This window comes from Trichechus manatus, unplaced genomic scaffold (assembly GCF_000243295.1).
Source record: "Trichechus manatus latirostris isolate Lorelei unplaced genomic scaffold, TriManLat1.0 scaffold00148, whole genome shotgun sequence".
NCBI classification, from domain to species: Eukaryota; Metazoa; Chordata; class Mammalia; order Sirenia; family Trichechidae; genus Trichechus; species Trichechus manatus.
Window position 1 is genome coordinate 3,934,561 of NW_004444084.1, and position 19,171 is coordinate 3,953,731.

Genomic DNA, 19,171 nt, shown 5'->3' on the forward strand with positions numbered 1-19,171 from the left:
TTCAAAGAATTTAATGACATGCCTGTTTAGTACCCTTCTATATGCTTATTTCCAATGTTAAATTATCTATCATAATGTACCCTCCCTTAGGACTTTAGATTTAGAGCAGGTGTGAAATCTAGAGTTCTACAATATCATAATTTGATATACAGAACGCTTGTTAGGATACAACATTGTTATTATGAATTATAATTCCCTAAATTATGAAGAGATTAGTAAAGTGTGTGGGTGAGCATGTTACAGCCCTATATTAGAGCCTGGCTCAAAGTCTCAAAAGAGCTACCAGAATAATAAAGTTCTAATATATGCTTGACACACTGCTATTACTATCATACGTACCATGTGATTGTTTGCTGGTAACTGCTACTCTTGTACTAAAACTAAAAACTCTTTAGACAGAATCCAATATAGACCCAATTCACAGGAATTCTCTTCCATACCTACAAGATGCCAGTATATTTTAAAGGGAAACATTTACCCAGTGGTAATACCTGGTTAATTCGATTTTTGATTGCAAGTCTCGTAGATTTATTTACAGAACTTTGGCACTGTCTACTTGTATTATTAGCTACTGTCACGTAGGCTGACATTCTGGCAATATCTACTATTAAGAAACTCCAGGAGTAGAAACTAGGTTTGTTCATAGCACTTAATAACTTCTTCTGATGGTAACAATCTAAGTTTTCTTTGTCTCTGATATGTTCTATTTACTTTATGTCTCTCAGTTTGAATTATGAGACTCTAATGAATGCCCAAGCACAATAAGTTTCAGCTGATGCATTTGAGCATGCATCTAAGTTAGAGCAACAGTCACCTCTACAACCATCTATGCCACAGATTAGTTGGGTGAGTCACCTACTTTCTACAAACTTTATTTCCTAATTTGTTAAAAGAAGCCTAGACTAAGTGATCTCTAGGAAAACTCCCAGCTCTAAGGTTCTTGGATGTTGATTCTTAGATGATTAGTTATCTAATTCTTAAGTTCAATTCTTGGCCATATTCATATCTTAACTCACAAAAAGATTACATACTACATGCAACAGAGGTTTTGCTCTCTGTAGCACTTCCTCAAACAAAGTACACTGTGTTCTGAACTGTTCACTAGCCATGCGAGACATCAGTCACCAATTTACTTTTGGGGTAAATAAGCACTGACTGGTTTCTTCTGGGAAACCATGTTGGCCCGCATTTCAGTAAACAGTATACAACCCTGCGGGAGGAGGAAGTGGCTTTCAGGGGCAAATGCAGCCTCCCACAAAAGCCACCTGAGGGAAAGACGAAGAATCCTTGAGCCAGGTCCAGCTACTGACAATCCCCTCCTGGCTGCTGGCCACCCAACAGCACAGGATAAACAACTTGGTGGCCAGGAATGCGAGATGACCCCCTAATACTCCACTGAAGAAGCAGTGATCTCTATATTTAACTCCACTGCTGATAGATATTTCTTGGCCAAGTTAAAGGAAAACCCTGGCTAACTCTTTTTAAGTCACTAAGGTCACTGAAGTGAGAGAAAACATTCTTGACTTTTCAGTTTTTTTAATTGTGGACCTGCTATTAGAAAGCCAAGCAGATGTGATTTTTTTGTTTTACCTCCTTAACTTAAATTACAAACTCAGTTTAAAAAAAAAAAAAAACCAACTCACCATTTTCCCACTGGATTTCATTTCTGAAACACTCATTGTAAATGTTTTACTTCCCTTATCATATGTACAATAATGTTTAATCCAGGTAAAACCAAGTGGTCCTAAAGTAAAGAAACAAAAAAAAAAATTTCAGATTTTATTAGTAAGTGATTTGCATCTAAGTTTGTACACTTTCCGATTCTAAGATAATTAAATTGAGTGTCTCTGTATACCATGCAGGAGTTTGGTGGTGCAGTGGTTAAGAGCTTGGCTGCTAACCAAAAGATCAGCAATTCGAATCCACCAGCTGTTCGCTGGAAACCCTATGGGGCAGTTCTACTCGGTCCTATAGGGTAGCTATGAGTCAGAATCAACCCAACGGCAACAGGCTATATACCATGCAAGTTTGCAACATTTGCTGTGTGTGAGAAAGAACAATATGGAAGGGAGAGTGGTAAAATGTATGGTGTCTTGGAATAAAAAACTTGCAGTTCTTACACTTACTCTGTGAACTCAGAGAAACTGCTATATATATGAGCTTCGGGAATCCCATCTGTGACAATAGCATACTTACACCCTAGCGAAGTAGGAAGAATGAGAAATAATGTATGTAAAATGCCTAGACAGCTTCTCTCAGAGCAAAGCCATCTCCTTAAATGGCAGCACTATTGTTGCAGGTGCTCAGGCCTAACAACTTCAGAGTTTATGTTGACTCTTATCTTTCTCTCACACCCCGCAACCGATCCATCACCAAATCCTGTTGTCTCTAGAGTCAAAATATAACCAGAATTCAACCACTTCTCAGACCTGCATTGCGACCATCCTGGTTTAAGCCATAAGTGACTCCTATCTGAGTTATTCTAACTAGTTTCCCTACTTTTACTCTTTCCCCCTATTGTCAGGAATATCCTGCTAAAAATTTAGTCAGGTCATTTCACTCCTTTGTTCAAAACCTCCAGTGGCTTCCCACCTCATGCTGGGTAAAAACCAAAGAGCCTATAATAATCTACAAGGCCCTTCATGATCTGGTCCCTCATCTTTCTCACCTCCGACTGCTTTCTGCCTTGCTCACTCTGTTCTAGCCACAGTTGGCCCCTTGCTGGCCCTTGAACACACTGAATGAATTCCTACCTCAGGACATTTGCATTTGCTGTTCCCTCATCCTGGATTCTTCCTGTATGACTTGCGCTCTCACCTACGTTGGGTCTTTTCTTAAATATCATCATTATGAAAGGGCCTTTCCTGGAGAGATAAGTAACATCTCAGCACCCCTCACCTTGATACTTCTTATCTGCCTTTCTTGCTTTATCACTGTCTAAAATATGATGAATTTTACTAATTTATTCTATTTATTGTCTGTCTCCACCACTAGACCTTAAGGCTCCACAACAGCAGGAAGGTGTGATGTGTTGCTGATTGATAGAGTCTTAATCCTTACAACAGGGCCTGACATATACTTGGTACTCATCTCGCTCTAAGAGCTTACTGATCTGGAAATTACTTCTTCTTACCACTGATCTGAAAAAAATAAATTCAATTAATTCCCTAAAATGAAAATACTTTCCACTATTTAAATTTAAAGAAATTTGAACATGTGCAATGTTCACTTTCTCTCTTTTTGCCCATAAATACCGTGCAATCCCTTCCCACAGTACACATTATTGTCCATTATTCTCCCTAAGGAAATGCTTGCTGCTACACAAGGGTGCAGGGATACATTCTTAGTTCGTTTTTTTGATGTATATCGTGGGAAATCTTCAGTTTTCCCAAAGGAAAGCCAAGTATCTTGCAACCAAATGCCATATTGCAGTGATAGGTTGACAGTGGAGCTGGTTTTCTATATAGCTTCTCCATCCAGGGCTCAATCCAGCTTCATGGGATTATTCGAGCAACTATGTACAGTGTTACTGCTGGCTAGATTTCAGAACCGTATGTTTCAAAGCAAAGAACTGAGGTTTTTTTTTAAAAAAAAAAAAGTGCACCACTAGAGAAAAATGTTTCATGAGCCATTTCCTTTTTTTCTTTAGTTAAAAGTGTCCTTAGTGTCACTTTAACTTGGATACTTAAGTCACTCCAGATTTTAAAATTATGGGGTGCAGCCATATACTCTGCAATCACAAAGGATTTTTGCAATTAACTTCAGTTCAGTTTTGGGACCATTCCACACTATAATACTTAACAGTACTTGTTGATAATTGTTACATGTGGTATAAAATATTTAAAGGTTTAGAGCTGATTAGAGTAAAGCAGCTGGGTAGAATTCCTCAGTGACTTTGCTACTTAGGAAATGATTTACGAAGCAATATTAGCTATAATTTTTAAATAAAGCTGCCAGAATGCTCTGATGACATTTTAGACCTAACAGGCTTTTTCCTTCCTCCATGTTAAGCTCAGAATCTCATGCATTTAACCTTTAAGTTTACTGCACACCACTGAATTGTACATGTAGAAACGGTTGAATTGGTGTATGTTTTCCTGTGTATATTCTCAACAACAACAAAATTTTTAAAAAATCACAATGTGATGCCACCTCACTCTCACAAGAATGACTAAAATGAAAAGGACTGACAGCATCAAGTGTTGGTGACAATGTGGAGAATAAAATGATAAAATTGTCATAGAAAGAAACAAAAAGTTTATTGCACACACATGCTGTTTTCTTTAAAGTTGCCTGGCATTAGGCCAGGGCAGATGTTCTTAGACAAGCAAGTCTGAAGTCCCTCAAGAAGTCTGGGAAAATAAAAATTATTTACTGCTCTAAAGTCGCAAAACAAAAGTGTTTTAATTATCTTACCCAGTAATCATCGGAGGTTCCTGAGATAACATGTGAGGGGCAGGAGGGAATTAACATTGACTGAATACCTACTGTCTACATTTTATCTAAGAGACTCTTAAGTTAAACATTATAAATGTGCATTTTACATATAAGAAAACTCAGGCTAAGAGCTGCAGATGGCACTACTCTCATTCACAGGGCATGTGATTGGAGTTGTTTTTTAGACGAGTGATATTCTCCAAGTTGCATTAAGAATTAAATAAGATTCAACCATAAAGAGAAATGAAGTTGTGATACATGCTATGACATGGATTAACCTTGAAACATTATGCAAAGTGAAGTGAGTCAGACACAAATATGTATGATCCCACTTGTGTGTAATATCTAGAATACACCAATGCATCGAGGCAAAATTATTAGTGGTTACTAGGGGTTGAGGGTGGGTGGGGAATTACTGCTTATGGGTACTGAGTTTCTGTTTGGGTGATAAAAAAACTTTTGTGACCAGATAGTGGTGATGATGGCAGAACATGGTGAAGGTAATTAATGTCACTGAATTATATACATAAAAGTGGTTAAAATGGCATTTTTTTGTGTTATTTTATCACAATAAAATTTAAAAAAAGAAAAGAATTAAATGAGATAATTGTAAAGAGCACAGTATAGTTAGTAAGAGCTCATGGTAAGTACAGCAATTTTTTTTTTTTAACACCAGCACTAATAATACAGACATTTCACATACATTATCTCTAATTCTTGAAACATCATTACAAGACAGGTATAAATATCCTTTTTTTTTTAGTAAATGAAGAGACTGAGCTTAGAGAGTTGTTTGTGTGGAGACACACAGTTCACAAGTGGCAGACATAGAATTCCAACACAGCTTTGTCTGACTCTGAAATCCATATTCTTCCTGGTTAAAGCTGAAGTCACTTAGAAAGCTACTTAAAGCATGTCTAGAAGTAGGTAACATAAAAACCACATATCTGAATAAAGTGGGGCTCTATGTCCAACTTACAACCACCTTCTACTACGCCATCACAACCCTCTCCATTTATCACTCAATTTACAACTCTGATATTTACTATTGATCCCACATTGTTAATTGTGCAAGTTTGTTGCCTTGAATTACAGGATAAGTTCCTAAAGTCATATTCTTTATTTCAGTTCTGCCCCCCCGAATATGTTATCACTTACTCATGCAGTGATAACAAGTGTACAATCAATATACCTTAGTGAATTGATGAGATTTGATTTTCTTATTATAAATGCTTTCAAAGATTCCAAGTTGCAAGGGGCTTTGTCCTTCATGCAAAACTACAAGCAAATAATTCCCAAACCATATAAATTTATTTATTATTCTTTTTAAATAACTAGGCAAGGGGAAAGAAAAGGATGAAGGGTGGGGAAGGACAGGAGAGAGGAATTACAATGGGGCATGAGAAAACTTTTGAAGGTAATGAATATGTTCCTTATGTTGATCGTGAGGATGGTTTGTTTCATGGTTGTATACATATAGCAAAGCTTATCAAACTGTATATTTTTTAATACACACAATGTATTGTATGTCAAGGAGAGTTTCTGGTGTCAGTAAGAGAGACAGGAAAGCTTCAAGGAAAGGCCAGTACGACAAACGGCTTTATGGCCAGTTCAGAATGACCCAGAAAAGAAGTCAAGTATCTTAGAACAAAAGATGTCAACATCAAGTAGGTGAATGAAACACTGCACTTAGTCCACTCATGCAGCCTCCAAGTTATTAAAGGGTGTGCTCCAAATGTATGCTTACAGACTGATACACCTAAGCGTCCAATAGCAGGGAATGGGTAAGCAAAGCACAGCACCACACAATGGACTGACTCTCACACAGCAACTGAAAATGATATATTTGAAGATTACGTAGAAAAAAATTTTGCTAAATAATCCAAAGCTTTTTCGTTTAGAACAAAATATTGTGCACACACAAGAGTTTCAGCAACTGTGTTTCACTTGGAAAAGGACTCAGAGAAATAAATCATGAGGTCACGGTGAATAAAAACTCCTCTATCACCTCTTCTACCACTTGCATGTTTGAACAGCCCTCACTGTCAGCAAATTCTTCTGTTTGGTAACATCATATCCTTTATCAATGCAAAATGTGAGCCTGTCTCAATGTAACCTCATACTGAGACTCTCAAACTTAAAGTTAATTATTCAAAAATTTTCTTACAGTCTTAAGTCAAATCCATATACCCCATGTATGACCAATGACTTGGTCATTTTTCATGAAATGTGGGTGTCTTAGTTATCTAGTGCTGCTACAACAGAAATACCACAAGTGGATGGTTTTAATGAACAGAAGTTTATTTCCTCATAGGCAAAGTAGGCTAAAATTCAGGGCATCAGCTCCAGGGGAAGGCTTTTTCTCTCGGTCGGCCTTCTCATCAGTGTTCCCCCGGACTAGGAGCTTCTTGGCCCAGGGACCCCAGTCCAAAGGACAGACTCTGCTCCTGGCACTGCTTTCTTGATGGTATGAGGTCCCCGTCTCACTGCTCACTTCTGTCTTTTATATCTCAAGAGATTGCCTCAGGACACAATCCAGTCTTGTAGATCAGGTCCTGCCTTACTAACACAACTGCCACCCATCCTCCCTCATTAACATCATAGAGGCAGGTTTACAACATACAGGAAAATCACACAGTACCAGGAATCATGGCCCAGCCAAACTCATACACACATTTTTTGGGGGACATAATTCAAACCATGACAGTGGGTAAAAGCTAATTATTATGGTCTGATTGTATATTACATTATATATTATATTATGGTTTGACAATAGCTGGGCAGGTCACTGGATTTATCATTTCAAGATCTGAAAAGAACAGACTGGCAAGGAAGCTAGTCATGACAGAAAATCTTGGAAACCAGATCTCCTGGGCCAGTGTTCCCCTACAGTCTTGTCTGTGCAATAATAAATATTTGATGAGTTTGTTTGGATCAAGTCCTTATTTGCTGGATCCTGCCATCCATCAAATGAGCATCACCTGAGCATGCCAAACATAAAATGTGTTGATGTTTCACTGACCATGTTGCATGCATGCCAAATGCCTTTCATAGTCAACCCAATACCTTGGGCTTCCCCTTCCCAAATCTTACCAACCAAAACAACTTCATTATTCTATTGTCTACTGACATGGAGACTTAATAGCAGTTCTACTGTGTGTGGTTTTCCCAGTATGCGGGAAAAGTTCAGAAAGTGAGAAAAAGCATTTCAAAACTTTTATAGAAATCTGACGTTACAGCAAAATCCACGTTCATGATTTTGTATTTTACAAGCAGATTGCTCTATGATGGACTGGAAATAAAAACAAGCATTCCTTCACCAAACAGTTTAAGAAACACAGTGTTAAAGTATATCTGGTTTGATATGGAGAGTTAATTTAGTCAAAACAGTCAAACTGGTTGTGCTTGGTGACAAGTAACATGCAGAAAGGACCCTAGGTACATAAAAGTTAGAACGGCTCTTTATTAACTAATTTAAAAACTTTTTTAGTCTGAGGCAATTATAATAGTGCTCTATTGGGTCTGATACTTATTTCCTAACCTCAGGAAGTAAAGAATGCTAATTTGACATTATCTAATTACCAGTTTTACTCCTGAAAACTAATGGAGCTCAGAATTAAATGAAACAATGTTGCTGGAGGAAAAAATTATTATGATAGTTGCCAAGATGATTCATCCAGGTAACGCCTTTGATTTTCAATTTTCCATGAAACTTTAAATTAAGATTAGGTGTCACAATTAAATTCTAAAACTGAACTCATATTACAGTATTACCAATGCAGGCTATAAGTTCCAACTTCAACAATTTAACAACCTAAGAGGTTCTGGTAATGAAATGTGCAAAAACTTATTCCATTTGTTGATGGTGTTGGGAGAGCAGACTTAATATAACAAAGCTATAAGGAATTTCGGGAGCCCTGATGGCACTGTGGTTAAGCACTCAGCTGCTAACCGAAACCTATCAGCCCACTTCTCAGGAGAAAGATGTGGCAATTTGCTTCTGTGAAGATTTGCAGCCTTGGAAATCCTATGGGGCAGTTCCACTCTGTCCTATAGGGTCACTATGAGTCAGAATCAACTCGACAGCAACAGGTTTTTTGGGTCATAAGATATTTCATCTTCCTATTTGACGGAAATAATGCTAACTAGGTTACATCTCACGGAAACAATGTTAACTCATGAGAGAGACAATGTTATATCTTCTTGACTCACGTTTTTCTTGGACATAAAGATAGCCTTCCATCGTCCACTGGCTGGGTGGTCTGTAGTCTTGGTTGGCAGATTTCATTCTTTGCATCAATCGCTCTACTTCTTGACGAGTACTTTCAAAATTATTCCTTGTCTTAAGTAGAAACAACAATTTTATTTATTATTTTATATAGGCCTCAGGAACATGCAACCTAAAGTTTTAAAACTGTGAGTGGTGTAAGGAGTAACCTTGATTCTTCAGGCACTTATCACCAAATCCAAGACACAGAAATGTTGAGTCGTATGGTCTGATTTTGAATTGTTTTAGTGATAGCCTCTGAATGACCTGCATGTTTCTCTCCGAAACCCGAGTGTGTGCACACACACATGTGCACGTGACTTATTTTCTATGTTCCAGTGTAACATCATTACTTAAGGGGTAGACTAGAATATTTAAAAATATTATAATATCTATTAAACAGTATTTGTATTCTCTAAGAATTTACCTTGAATTTGGTGGGTGTTTTTCCCCCTAGCCTAAGAGAGTAGGCTAAAGTAAAAAACAGATACATAGGGACTTACATTTCTTTTTGGGGGGGGGCGGGGGCGGGGACGGACAAATTAAGTTCACATACTTTTGAAATATTTGGCACTTAAAAAATCAGAGATACTCAACAAGAAAAAAGTTTCCCACATCTGTCCAAACACTTATTGGAAGAAGCATCATCTAACACGGTTTTCAGAAATCCTAACATACTTATTAATAGGTCAATGTATAAATCAACTCATAAAAATGAATACGTTTCTAACGTGTAACTTCTTCCGTTACAGGAAATAGTTTAATTGCTTTACAGCAAATTTAGTTAAGTCACAGACAGCATCAGGCTTCTCTCTATGAAAATCTCTTTTGCATTCCAGCAACATTATCTTAACAACACGAGTCTGATAACATAAAAATCTTTACCACCTAACTCTTAAAATCCTCTTATGCCAAGCAAAAGAACTGAATCTCAAGTTGGTTAGAAAAATGCTCTTAGCTGTCACTTTTGCTACTTATTTCTTTTAAATATAAGCGTCAGAATTTTCTCCAATTCCCAATCTCACTCCTGTCCCCCAAATCTAAAGAATCTTAACCTAATTGCACTTAACATGAAAATAAATCATAAAAATGCTTTGGCTTTTATAATTTTCCCTTTTCATATTTACTGAAAAAGTCTAAATGCATTCCATACTGAAAAACAACTGAATGAATTACATTTGACATAGATTCTGCTAGAAAACCTAGGTTAAATAAAAAGCTAAAATTCAAAACAAAAGTACATTAAATCCAACTACATATTTCTCAAGGGACACTCCAATTCTCTAGTTAACTATTTATTAGCTATCTTCACAACAGCAAGAATCAGATAAAAGAGAAACATAAGTTTTTTATTGAAAATCACTCTGGCAATTAGGGTTTCAAGAATAACTTTTCATATATAGACAAATCTCATCAATTATGACTTCCTTATTTGTCAGGTTTGATAATGCAGACATGGGTTGGCTAAAGTTTGTTTTGTTTTGCTTTGCTATAAATAGAAGCGTGAACAGCATTTGAAAATCAGACTTTGTATAACTATATAATCATAGATCAGAAGGGTTGATTAGACAACCTGACATAAACCCTAAGAAAGCTGAATAGACTGTTTGTAAATAATTATCACTTACGCTTTAACGCAGTTACATAACATCTGCTTCAAAACATATTCAAATTTATTAGGTATTAATAGAATTTTAGAAACCAATACAACTTTAACGTATAGCTTCTTCACTTTACAAATACAGACATGCACTTCTCTCAGAAAATAAGACTTGCCCAGGGTCACCCAGTAAATTAACAATGTTATTGCTGTTGTTAGTTTCCAAACTTCCAGGTGTCTATACCTCACTAATACTTAATTTAATAAAATTTGCTAGTATAAATTCTTCTAGCATAAGGCTTTTTCTTTCCTGGTGTACTTCCAATCAGCAGCTTAGAATTTTTTTTTTTTTTTGTAGATAAATTTGAAGTGATTTTGCTAAATTGGTTAAAATTAGTGAGGTTTTAGACAAACTTTCGAAAGATTCCAAGTTTTCACTTGGCTATGATATTGTTACCCCTGGTCAGCAGATCTGCTCAAGAAAGGCAGTGAGAAAAGGTGTAGTCTTACATTCTGCAAGTTGAACTGCAGCTGTTGCTTATACGGGGCAAATTCCTGCGCGAGTTCATATCCCTCGTGGTAGAATGTAAATAAGCCTTGAAGGAATGACAAAAGCTGCAAAAATAAAGAAAGAAAAAATGAAAACTTTTCTTAAAGAAAGATGACAATCACATGTAAAAAATGTGGGGAAATTATACCTCATTCTAATTCCTCAAACTAGGAAAATGTCCATCTCTTTGTTTGGAAAACAGGCACTAGAATTATGAATATGAAACACAAACCACAAAAGCAAATTTTTTACTTTTTTTTTTTGAGAGACAGTGATTTAACTTTTGAGTCTGATCGAGCAGTTGTCATTCAAATGCATTGAAAAAAATCTCCCACGGAGATAACTAAGGGGGAAAAAGACGAAAGTGACATAGGTCCTACCCTCTAAGAGTGTCTAATTGAAACAGTGAGATAGAACACACGAAGCTGTATGGAAGATAAACCAGGAAATCAGAGATAAGAAGCGCTAATGGAATCCAAGGGAAAGAATGACAAACTGGCAGGATGAAATTAAGAAAAGCAACACAAGGTGGCAGTACTGAATTGGGTTTTGAAGAGACAACATTTTGGCCAGGAACAGGAAGAACAGAAAACAGAGGAAAAAATGTTAGCAAAAAGATGGAGCTAAATAACACAGACTTTTCATATGTGAGGAAACCCTGGTGGCGTAGTGGTTAAGAGCTACGGCTGATAACCAAAAGGTCGGCGGTTTGAATCCACTAGGTGCTCCCTGGAAACTCTATGGGGCAGTTCTACTCAGTCCCATAGTGTCACTATGAGTCAGAATCAACTTGACAGCAATGGGTTTTTGGTTTTTGGTTCATATGTGAATTGGAGTAAGATCTTCTTTAGACAACCTAGCATTCTATGATCCTACCTTTCCAATCCCAAATTTGTGTGCTTATTAATTAGGTTTTTATTCATAAAATAAGACTGGTGCTCCATTAAATGGGGAACAGACAATCTTTTTAACAAATGGTGCTGGCAAATTGGATGTCCATCTGCAAAAAAATGAAATAGGATCCACACCTCACACCATATACAAAAAAACTAATTCAAAATGGATCAAAGACCTAAGTCTAAAACCAAAAACTATAAAGATCACAGAAGAAAAAATAGGATCAGTGCTAGAGACCCTAATACACGGCATTAACAGGATATGAACCATACCTAACAACATACAAACTTCAGAAGCTAAGCTAGATAACTGGGATCTTCCAAAAATTAAACACACTCATCAAAAGACTTCACCAAAAGAGTAAAAGGAGAACCTACAGATAGGGAAAAAAAAAATTGGCTATTACAAATGCGACAAAGGTCTAATTTCTAAAATCTACAGGAAAATCCAACACCTCTACCACAAAAAGACAAATAATCCAATTAAAAAATGGGGAAAAGAAATTCAAGCAGCTAACAGACACATGAGGAAATGCTCGTGATCACTAGCCATTAGGGAAATGAAAATCAAAACCCCAATGAGATACCATCCCACCCCAGCATTACTGGCACGAATCAAAAAAACAGAAAATAACAAATGTTGGAGAGGCTGTAGGGATAGTGGAACTCTTGTGCACTGCTGGTGGGAATGCAAAATGGTATAACCATTTTGGAAAATGATTTTGGCGCTTTCTTAAAAAGCTAGAAATAGAAATACCATATGATCCAGTAATCCCACTCCTAGGAATATACCCTAGAGAAATAAGAGTCTTCACACAAATAGACATATGCACATCCATGTTCAATGCAGCATTGTTCACAACAGCAAAAAGATAGAAACAACCTAAGTGTCCATCAACAGATGAATGGATAAACAAACAATGGTACATACAATAGAACACTACACAACCATAAAGAACAATGATGAATCTGTGAAACATCTCACAATATGGATGAATCCGGAGGGCATTATGCTGAGTGAAATAAGTCAATCACAACAGGACCAATACTGTATGAGACCACTATTATAAAAACTCATGAAAAGGTTTACACACCAAAAGAAACAATCTTTGATGGTTACGAGGGAGGGGAGGGGAGGGGTGGGGGTGGAAGAATACTAAATAGACAATAGGTAAGTGGTAACTATGATGAAGTGTAAGACAGTACACAATACTGAGGAAGCCAGCACAACTTGTTCAAGGTAAGGTTAATGAAGCTCCATGGACAAATCCAAACTCCCTTAGGGACTGAACTGCTAGGCTGAGGGCTGTGAGGACCTGGTCTCAGGGAACATCTAGCTCAACTGGCATAACATAGTTTATAAGGAAAATGTTCTACATTCTACTTTGGTGAGTAGCATCTTAAAAGACTGTGAGCAGCCATCTAAAATCCTCCACTGGTCTCACCCCTTCAGGAGCAAGGGAAAATGAAGAAAACTAAAGATACAAGGAAAAGATTAGTCCAAAGGACTAATATCGACCACAACTACTATGGCCTCCACCAGACTGAGTCCAGTACATCCACATGGTACCTGGCTACCATCAATGACTACTCTGACAGGGATCACAATAGAGGGTCCTGGACAGACCTGGAGAAAAATGTAGAACAAAATTCTAACTCACAAAAAAAGACCAGACTTACTGGCCTGATGGTGACTGCAGAAACCCTGAGAGTATGGCCCCTGGATACCCTTTTAGCTCAGTAATGAAGTCACTTGCGAGGTTCACCGTTCAGCCAAAGATTAGATAGCCCCATAAAACAAAACAAGACTAATGGGGCACAACAGTCCAGGGACAAGGACTAGAAGGCAGAAAGGGACAGGAAAGCTGGTGATAGGGAACCCAAGGTTGAGAAGGGACAGTGCTGACATGTCATGGGGTTGTTAACCATTGTCATAAAACAATATGTGTACTGTTTAATGTGAAACTACTTGTTCTGTAAACCTTCATCTAAAGTACAATTAAAAAAAAAGAGAGAGAGAGAGAAACTCTCAGCAAAATAGGAATAGAAGGGACATTCCTTGACATAATAAAGGGCATTTATACCAAAAAAAAAAAAAGACCAGACTTACTGGCCTGACAGAGACCAGAGAAACCCCGAGAGTATGGCCCCCCCAATATCCTTTTAGCCCAGTAATGAAGTCACTCCAAAGATTCACCTTTTAGCCAAAGATTAGACAGACCCATAGGGCAAAATGAGACTAAAGGGGCAAACCAGCCCAGGGGCAAGGACTAGAAGGCTGGAGGGGGCAGAAAAGCTGGCAATACGGAACCCAAGGTCAAGAAGGGAGAGTACTGACATGTCATGGGGTTGTTAACCATTGTCATAAAACAATATGTGTACTGTTTAATGAGAAACTACTTGTTCTGTAAACCTTCATCTAAAGTTCGATTAAAAAAAAAAAAAGGTGGGGGGGAAAATAAGACTAGCGCTCCATGGAATCCCAGGACATATGTGTTTATATAGAATAAGTTATATCTGAAAAAGAATTGATTTAAATGTTTTCTTCAATACACTGGGATTTTGTTTTCCACAGACTTGTCCACTAATTTGAACTCTCCCACAACTTATTTCTGTAATAAAGTTAGAAAATATTTTTGAGAAGTGGCTAATGGTTTTCTAATTCAAACAGCATAATGTCTGTAACCCATTATCTTAAATTAAGAAAGAAACACAATTTAAAACCATTTTCATATGTAAATAACATCCTGCTACTTCCTGAGTCTGGGAAAGCAGGGAGGATTCTGCTAAACATCAACTGGTATGTGTGTTACAATTTCCAACTGATAAATACTTGTTCCATTCGAAAGCAGTGACTTTTCCCCTATAAAAAAGTCAACTTTTAAAAGTTATGTTCATTTCAAAAAGCATATACTTTCAAATTGTTTTGTTTTTGTTACGTTCTTATAAAATAAGGACTTTTCTTCTGTTGTTCAACAGTTCCTGATAAGGGACCAAAATTTATTGTTTGGCAATTTTAGAATTATTTTACATTGTTCATTATACATCAATTAATAATTACTATCAAAACAAAAAATTCATTACTACAGCATCATTATTAAAATGGTGCTACAATAAATTTGTCAAATTACCCAATAAAATATATAGTCAGCTTGAGTACATACTGTGGCCTAATAAATCAAATTACAGTTTAAAATAGAATTAAAATATACTTTAACTAGGGTTTGGATAGGTAGATTTAGAGTTGTTCAGAGATAACATAAGAAAATACTTCTGAAGTATAAAAATAATATTGTTCTTGTTAGGTGACGCCGAGTCAGTTCCGACTCATAGTGACCCTATGTACCACAGAACGAAACACTGCCGGGTCCCACACCATCTTTACAATCATTGATTGCTATGTTTTCGCCCATTGTTGCAGCCACTATGTCAATCCATCTCGTTGAAGATCTTCTTCTTTGCTAAGTCTCTACTTTACCAAGCATGATGTCCTTCTCCAGGGACTGGTCCCTCCTGATAACATATCCAAAGTAAGACAGATGAAGTCTCACCATCCTCACTTCTAAGGAGCATTCTGGCTGTACTTCTTCCAAGACAGATTTGTTCCTTCTTCTGGCAGTTCAAGGTGTATTCAGTATTTTTCACCAATACCATAATTCAAAGGCATCAATTCTTCTTTGGTCTTCCTTATTCATTGTTCAGCTTCACGTGCACGAGGTGATTGAAAATACCACGGCTTGGGTCAGGCATACCTTGGTCCTTAAAGTGACATCTTTGCTTTTTTAACACTTTAAAGAGGTCTTTTGCAGCAGATCTGCCCAATGCAATATGTTGTTTGATTTCTTGACTGCTGTTTCCATGGGCATTGATTGTGGATACACGTAAAATTAAATCCTTGACAACTTCAATCTTTTTTCCATTTATCATAATGTGAGCTTATTGGTCCAGTTGTGAGAATTTTTGTTTTATGTTGAGGTGCAATCCATACTGAAGGATGTAGTTTTTGATCTTCATCAGGAAGTGCTTTAAGTCCTCTTCAATTACAGCTAGCATGGTTGTGTCATCTGCATATTGTAGGCTGTTAATGAGTCTTCTAAATATCCCCATAATAGTTGATGAAGTTATTAGAGGGAGTTTTGTTTCATATTTTACTCTGCTGTTGAGTTGATTCTAACTCATGCGTGTCAGAGTAGAACTGTGCTCCAGAGTTTTCAATGGCTGACTTTTTGGAAGTAGGTAGATAGCCAGGCCTTTCTTCTGGGGCACCTCTGGGTGGACTCAAACTTCCAATCTTTCAGTTATCTGCTGAGTGCATTAACCATTTTCACTACCTAGGGACTCCCTTCTACAATTAGACTACAGTTAAACTGTGCCATTATGAAATGGATGTCATACAAGGCAGATGGTATTCTAGTATTCTCAGAAGTAGAAAGGATTTAATTTCACTTACAAAGAAGACATTTTGTGAATACTTTTGATAAAGGACTCCCAATTCCTGGCGATCCAACTTTTCCATTATTCTGGGTGTTCAGAACATGGCAAACAGGCAGAGCACACTAACGTTTAAGAAGCAGGAAGTAAACCATTCAGAACCATACACAGAACACTGTTTAAAAATTCTAATGATCATTTGTAATCCTTAGGCCACAGAGTTTTGATGATATATTTGAATTACCTATCATGACTTGATGCTCCAGCCCTAATGCTATATAGTATTTCAAAAGATAAGACAACTGGGGAAGATGGGCGCTCTGCCCTCCATTTCCACCTCCTGAGTATCTTTCTGGCAGGACTTCTCAAACCATCACCGCAGGAAGAGCCTCCTCATCACACATACACAGATTCACTAAATGGTGTGTGGGTACCTGAACTAAAACAATCTTATGGAGATGTTTCAATGTGAGCTTTGGTAAACCAACATTCTACAATGGGCTCTGCTTTAAAACTCTTAATCATGTTTTAAGAAACTAAGATTCTGAAATCTTCATCTTATTTAGTAGATTACTCTATATCCTCAGCATGTGATACACAGCAACTTCAGTCAAGATGAAAATAAATTCATTGGCATCTTCTAGAAAAATTCAGATTCGTTGGGGAGTAGACAAATTTGTTTTAACCTTTGTAACACATGCTGAACACACCCTAGGGAATGTACAATTCTTTGGAAAGTACAAAAACATCATACACAAATAACCACCCACCTTTTTCTTTTGTTCCACATCTTTGAAAACAGCTTTTGAGAAAGTTTAATAAAGACAGTATGTAGGAAATAACTGCCTATAGATGGAAGCAACGTTAAACTTTTTTTTAGATTTGATATATGCATACCCACGCACACACAAGTCCACTTTATACTCAACAAATTCCATAATGCTGTGCCACGGGAAGAGTCCCTGACGGTACAATCAACACACTCAGCTGTTAATTGAATGGTTGGAGGTTCAAGTCTACTCAGAAGCACCTCAGAAGAAATGCCTGGTGATCTACTTCCAAAAAATTAGCCACTGAAAATCCTATGGAGCACAGTTCTACTCTGATATATGTGGGGTCACCATGAGTTGGCATCAACTCAATGGCAAATATCCTGGTTGGTACCAAATAAACTTAATAGGATGGCATGAAAAACTTTAATGACTATATTTCCCACATGTCATTTTCTTTGTCCAATCCTCCTGAATATGTGGGGTATTCTGGACAAGAATATTGCAGCCTATATTAAAGTAAACCTGACCTTTAAAATAATAACAATAACAACAACTTTACTACAAACTATTAGAATAAGTTTTAGTCATGAGAAACCAACTTTTATCATTAGGAAACACTCGTATAGTTCTTTATTATTCCCAAGTGCTAGAGAATCAGTTTACTATTTTTATCACTCCAGTAACCTGGACCAAATGTAAAAACTGATACTTCATTTATAAATAATCTTCTAGAAGAACATATGAATTTTTCTCCTTGCAAGGCAGCAAAGGAAACATGTTCATAATTTCCCAGCCTTTTTATTGCCAGAATATTAATTCAATGAAGTATAGATGTGAAATATAAAGCTATACTTTGAACTGTTTCAAGCCTTAAAGCCTTACAATCACTAGCGTCGTGTGAATGTCAGAGAAAAGAAAGCAAAAGGAGAAAGGAGGTTCAGGGCAGCATAGGGGTGAGAGGAAAAGAGCTTCAAAGCATTAGTGGCAGTGATTTCAGGTGACTGCTGTTCAATCTAAGGTGTCCTGGTGGTGCAGTGGAGTAAGTGCTTGGCTGCTAACCACAAGCTCGGTGGTTCAAACCCACCAGCCACTCCACGGGAGAAAGATGTGGCAGTCTGCTTCAGCAAAGATTTGAACAGAACTAGGCTGACAGCTCTGGCTGCTAACTAAAAGGTTGACAGTTTGAATCCACCAGCTGCTCCTTGGAAACTCTATGGGACAGCTCTACTCTGCCCTGCAGGGTCACTATGAGTCAGAATCCACAGCAATGGGTTTGGTTTTTTTGTTTGTTTAGGCTGTAAGCTTTCTTATGATGATGTGATTCATTCCTATGTGTTTACCCTCTTTCTGAAGTGATAATAGTCAGTTCTTATTATCAACTGTTGTCTTTAGCTTCTTAAAATTCTCTCACTGATAGGGATGTCCCATCTGCCCAGAGCAACACTGCCAATCATACTCCAAATGTGTTCTTGGATTCAGACACAGTGGCCTGAGGTAAACTTCTCCACTAAAGGAACAAAGACAATGAGAATAGTCAGACTATGTTTACATTTCAACAGGAATGAAGAATGTGAGGTAGCCAGCAGGGTGATAAAGTCCACCAGAAGCTACATGACAGAACATGCCTTTACATGACTGATTTCTAAAATGAAAGTCAGCCCAACAAATTGAACATATTTTTCTTCTATAAAATTCTATTCACTATCTAACTTGCTATTACAAGTTTCAAATTTTCAATACCAGTATCTAGAACTAAATTCAAGGACCATTTCAGACTTTATTTTTATTTAAGATATATGACCTGAGGAGAGCTTTTTCGAGGAGAGCTTTTTCTAGAACAATTGCACTTACGTTTTAAGCAGGATAGAAATTTCACCTTTAGACCTACAGAGTTTCAAAAAAATTACATGTCTTATTTGTTCACTTTGATTTACTCTAAATTAAATTTTCTAAATTAAAGAGCACCAATCATACTGAAAAAGAAGATGAAAACAAAAAGGTTTAACTTTCAAGACTTGCAAGTCCATACACAACCTGCTAGACTTTTTTTTTTTTTTAACTTAGCAAGTAGCTATTTATTCAGTCTCTAAGTTAGTCAAAATTATTTAATTTGGAGAACATAAAAATATTTTATAGTATACTTTACGATATTATAAGACAAAACATATTAAACAAGTTAAGTAAAATTTTCTTCAGCAAACTTTAAAATTAATCAAA

The 19,171-nt window shown here is 37.0% G+C and overlaps 1 protein-coding gene across 1 annotated transcript in view; it reads right to left on the reverse strand.

Annotated features, from left to right (window-relative positions):
• The window catches only part of ARHGAP42 (Rho GTPase activating protein 42), a 313,582-nt gene that overhangs the window by 49,041 nt on the left and 245,370 nt on the right, over positions 1-19,171 (reverse strand). Inside the window, exons 7-9 of the mRNA XM_004385873.1 lie at positions 10,815-10,919; positions 8,650-8,779; positions 1,644-1,744 (exon numbers count right to left, since the gene is read on the reverse strand). Coding sequence (XP_004385930.1) covers positions 1,644-1,744; positions 8,650-8,779; positions 10,815-10,919 — 336 coding nt within the window. The remainder of the gene's footprint in view (positions 1-1,643; positions 1,745-8,649; positions 8,780-10,814; positions 10,920-19,171) is intronic.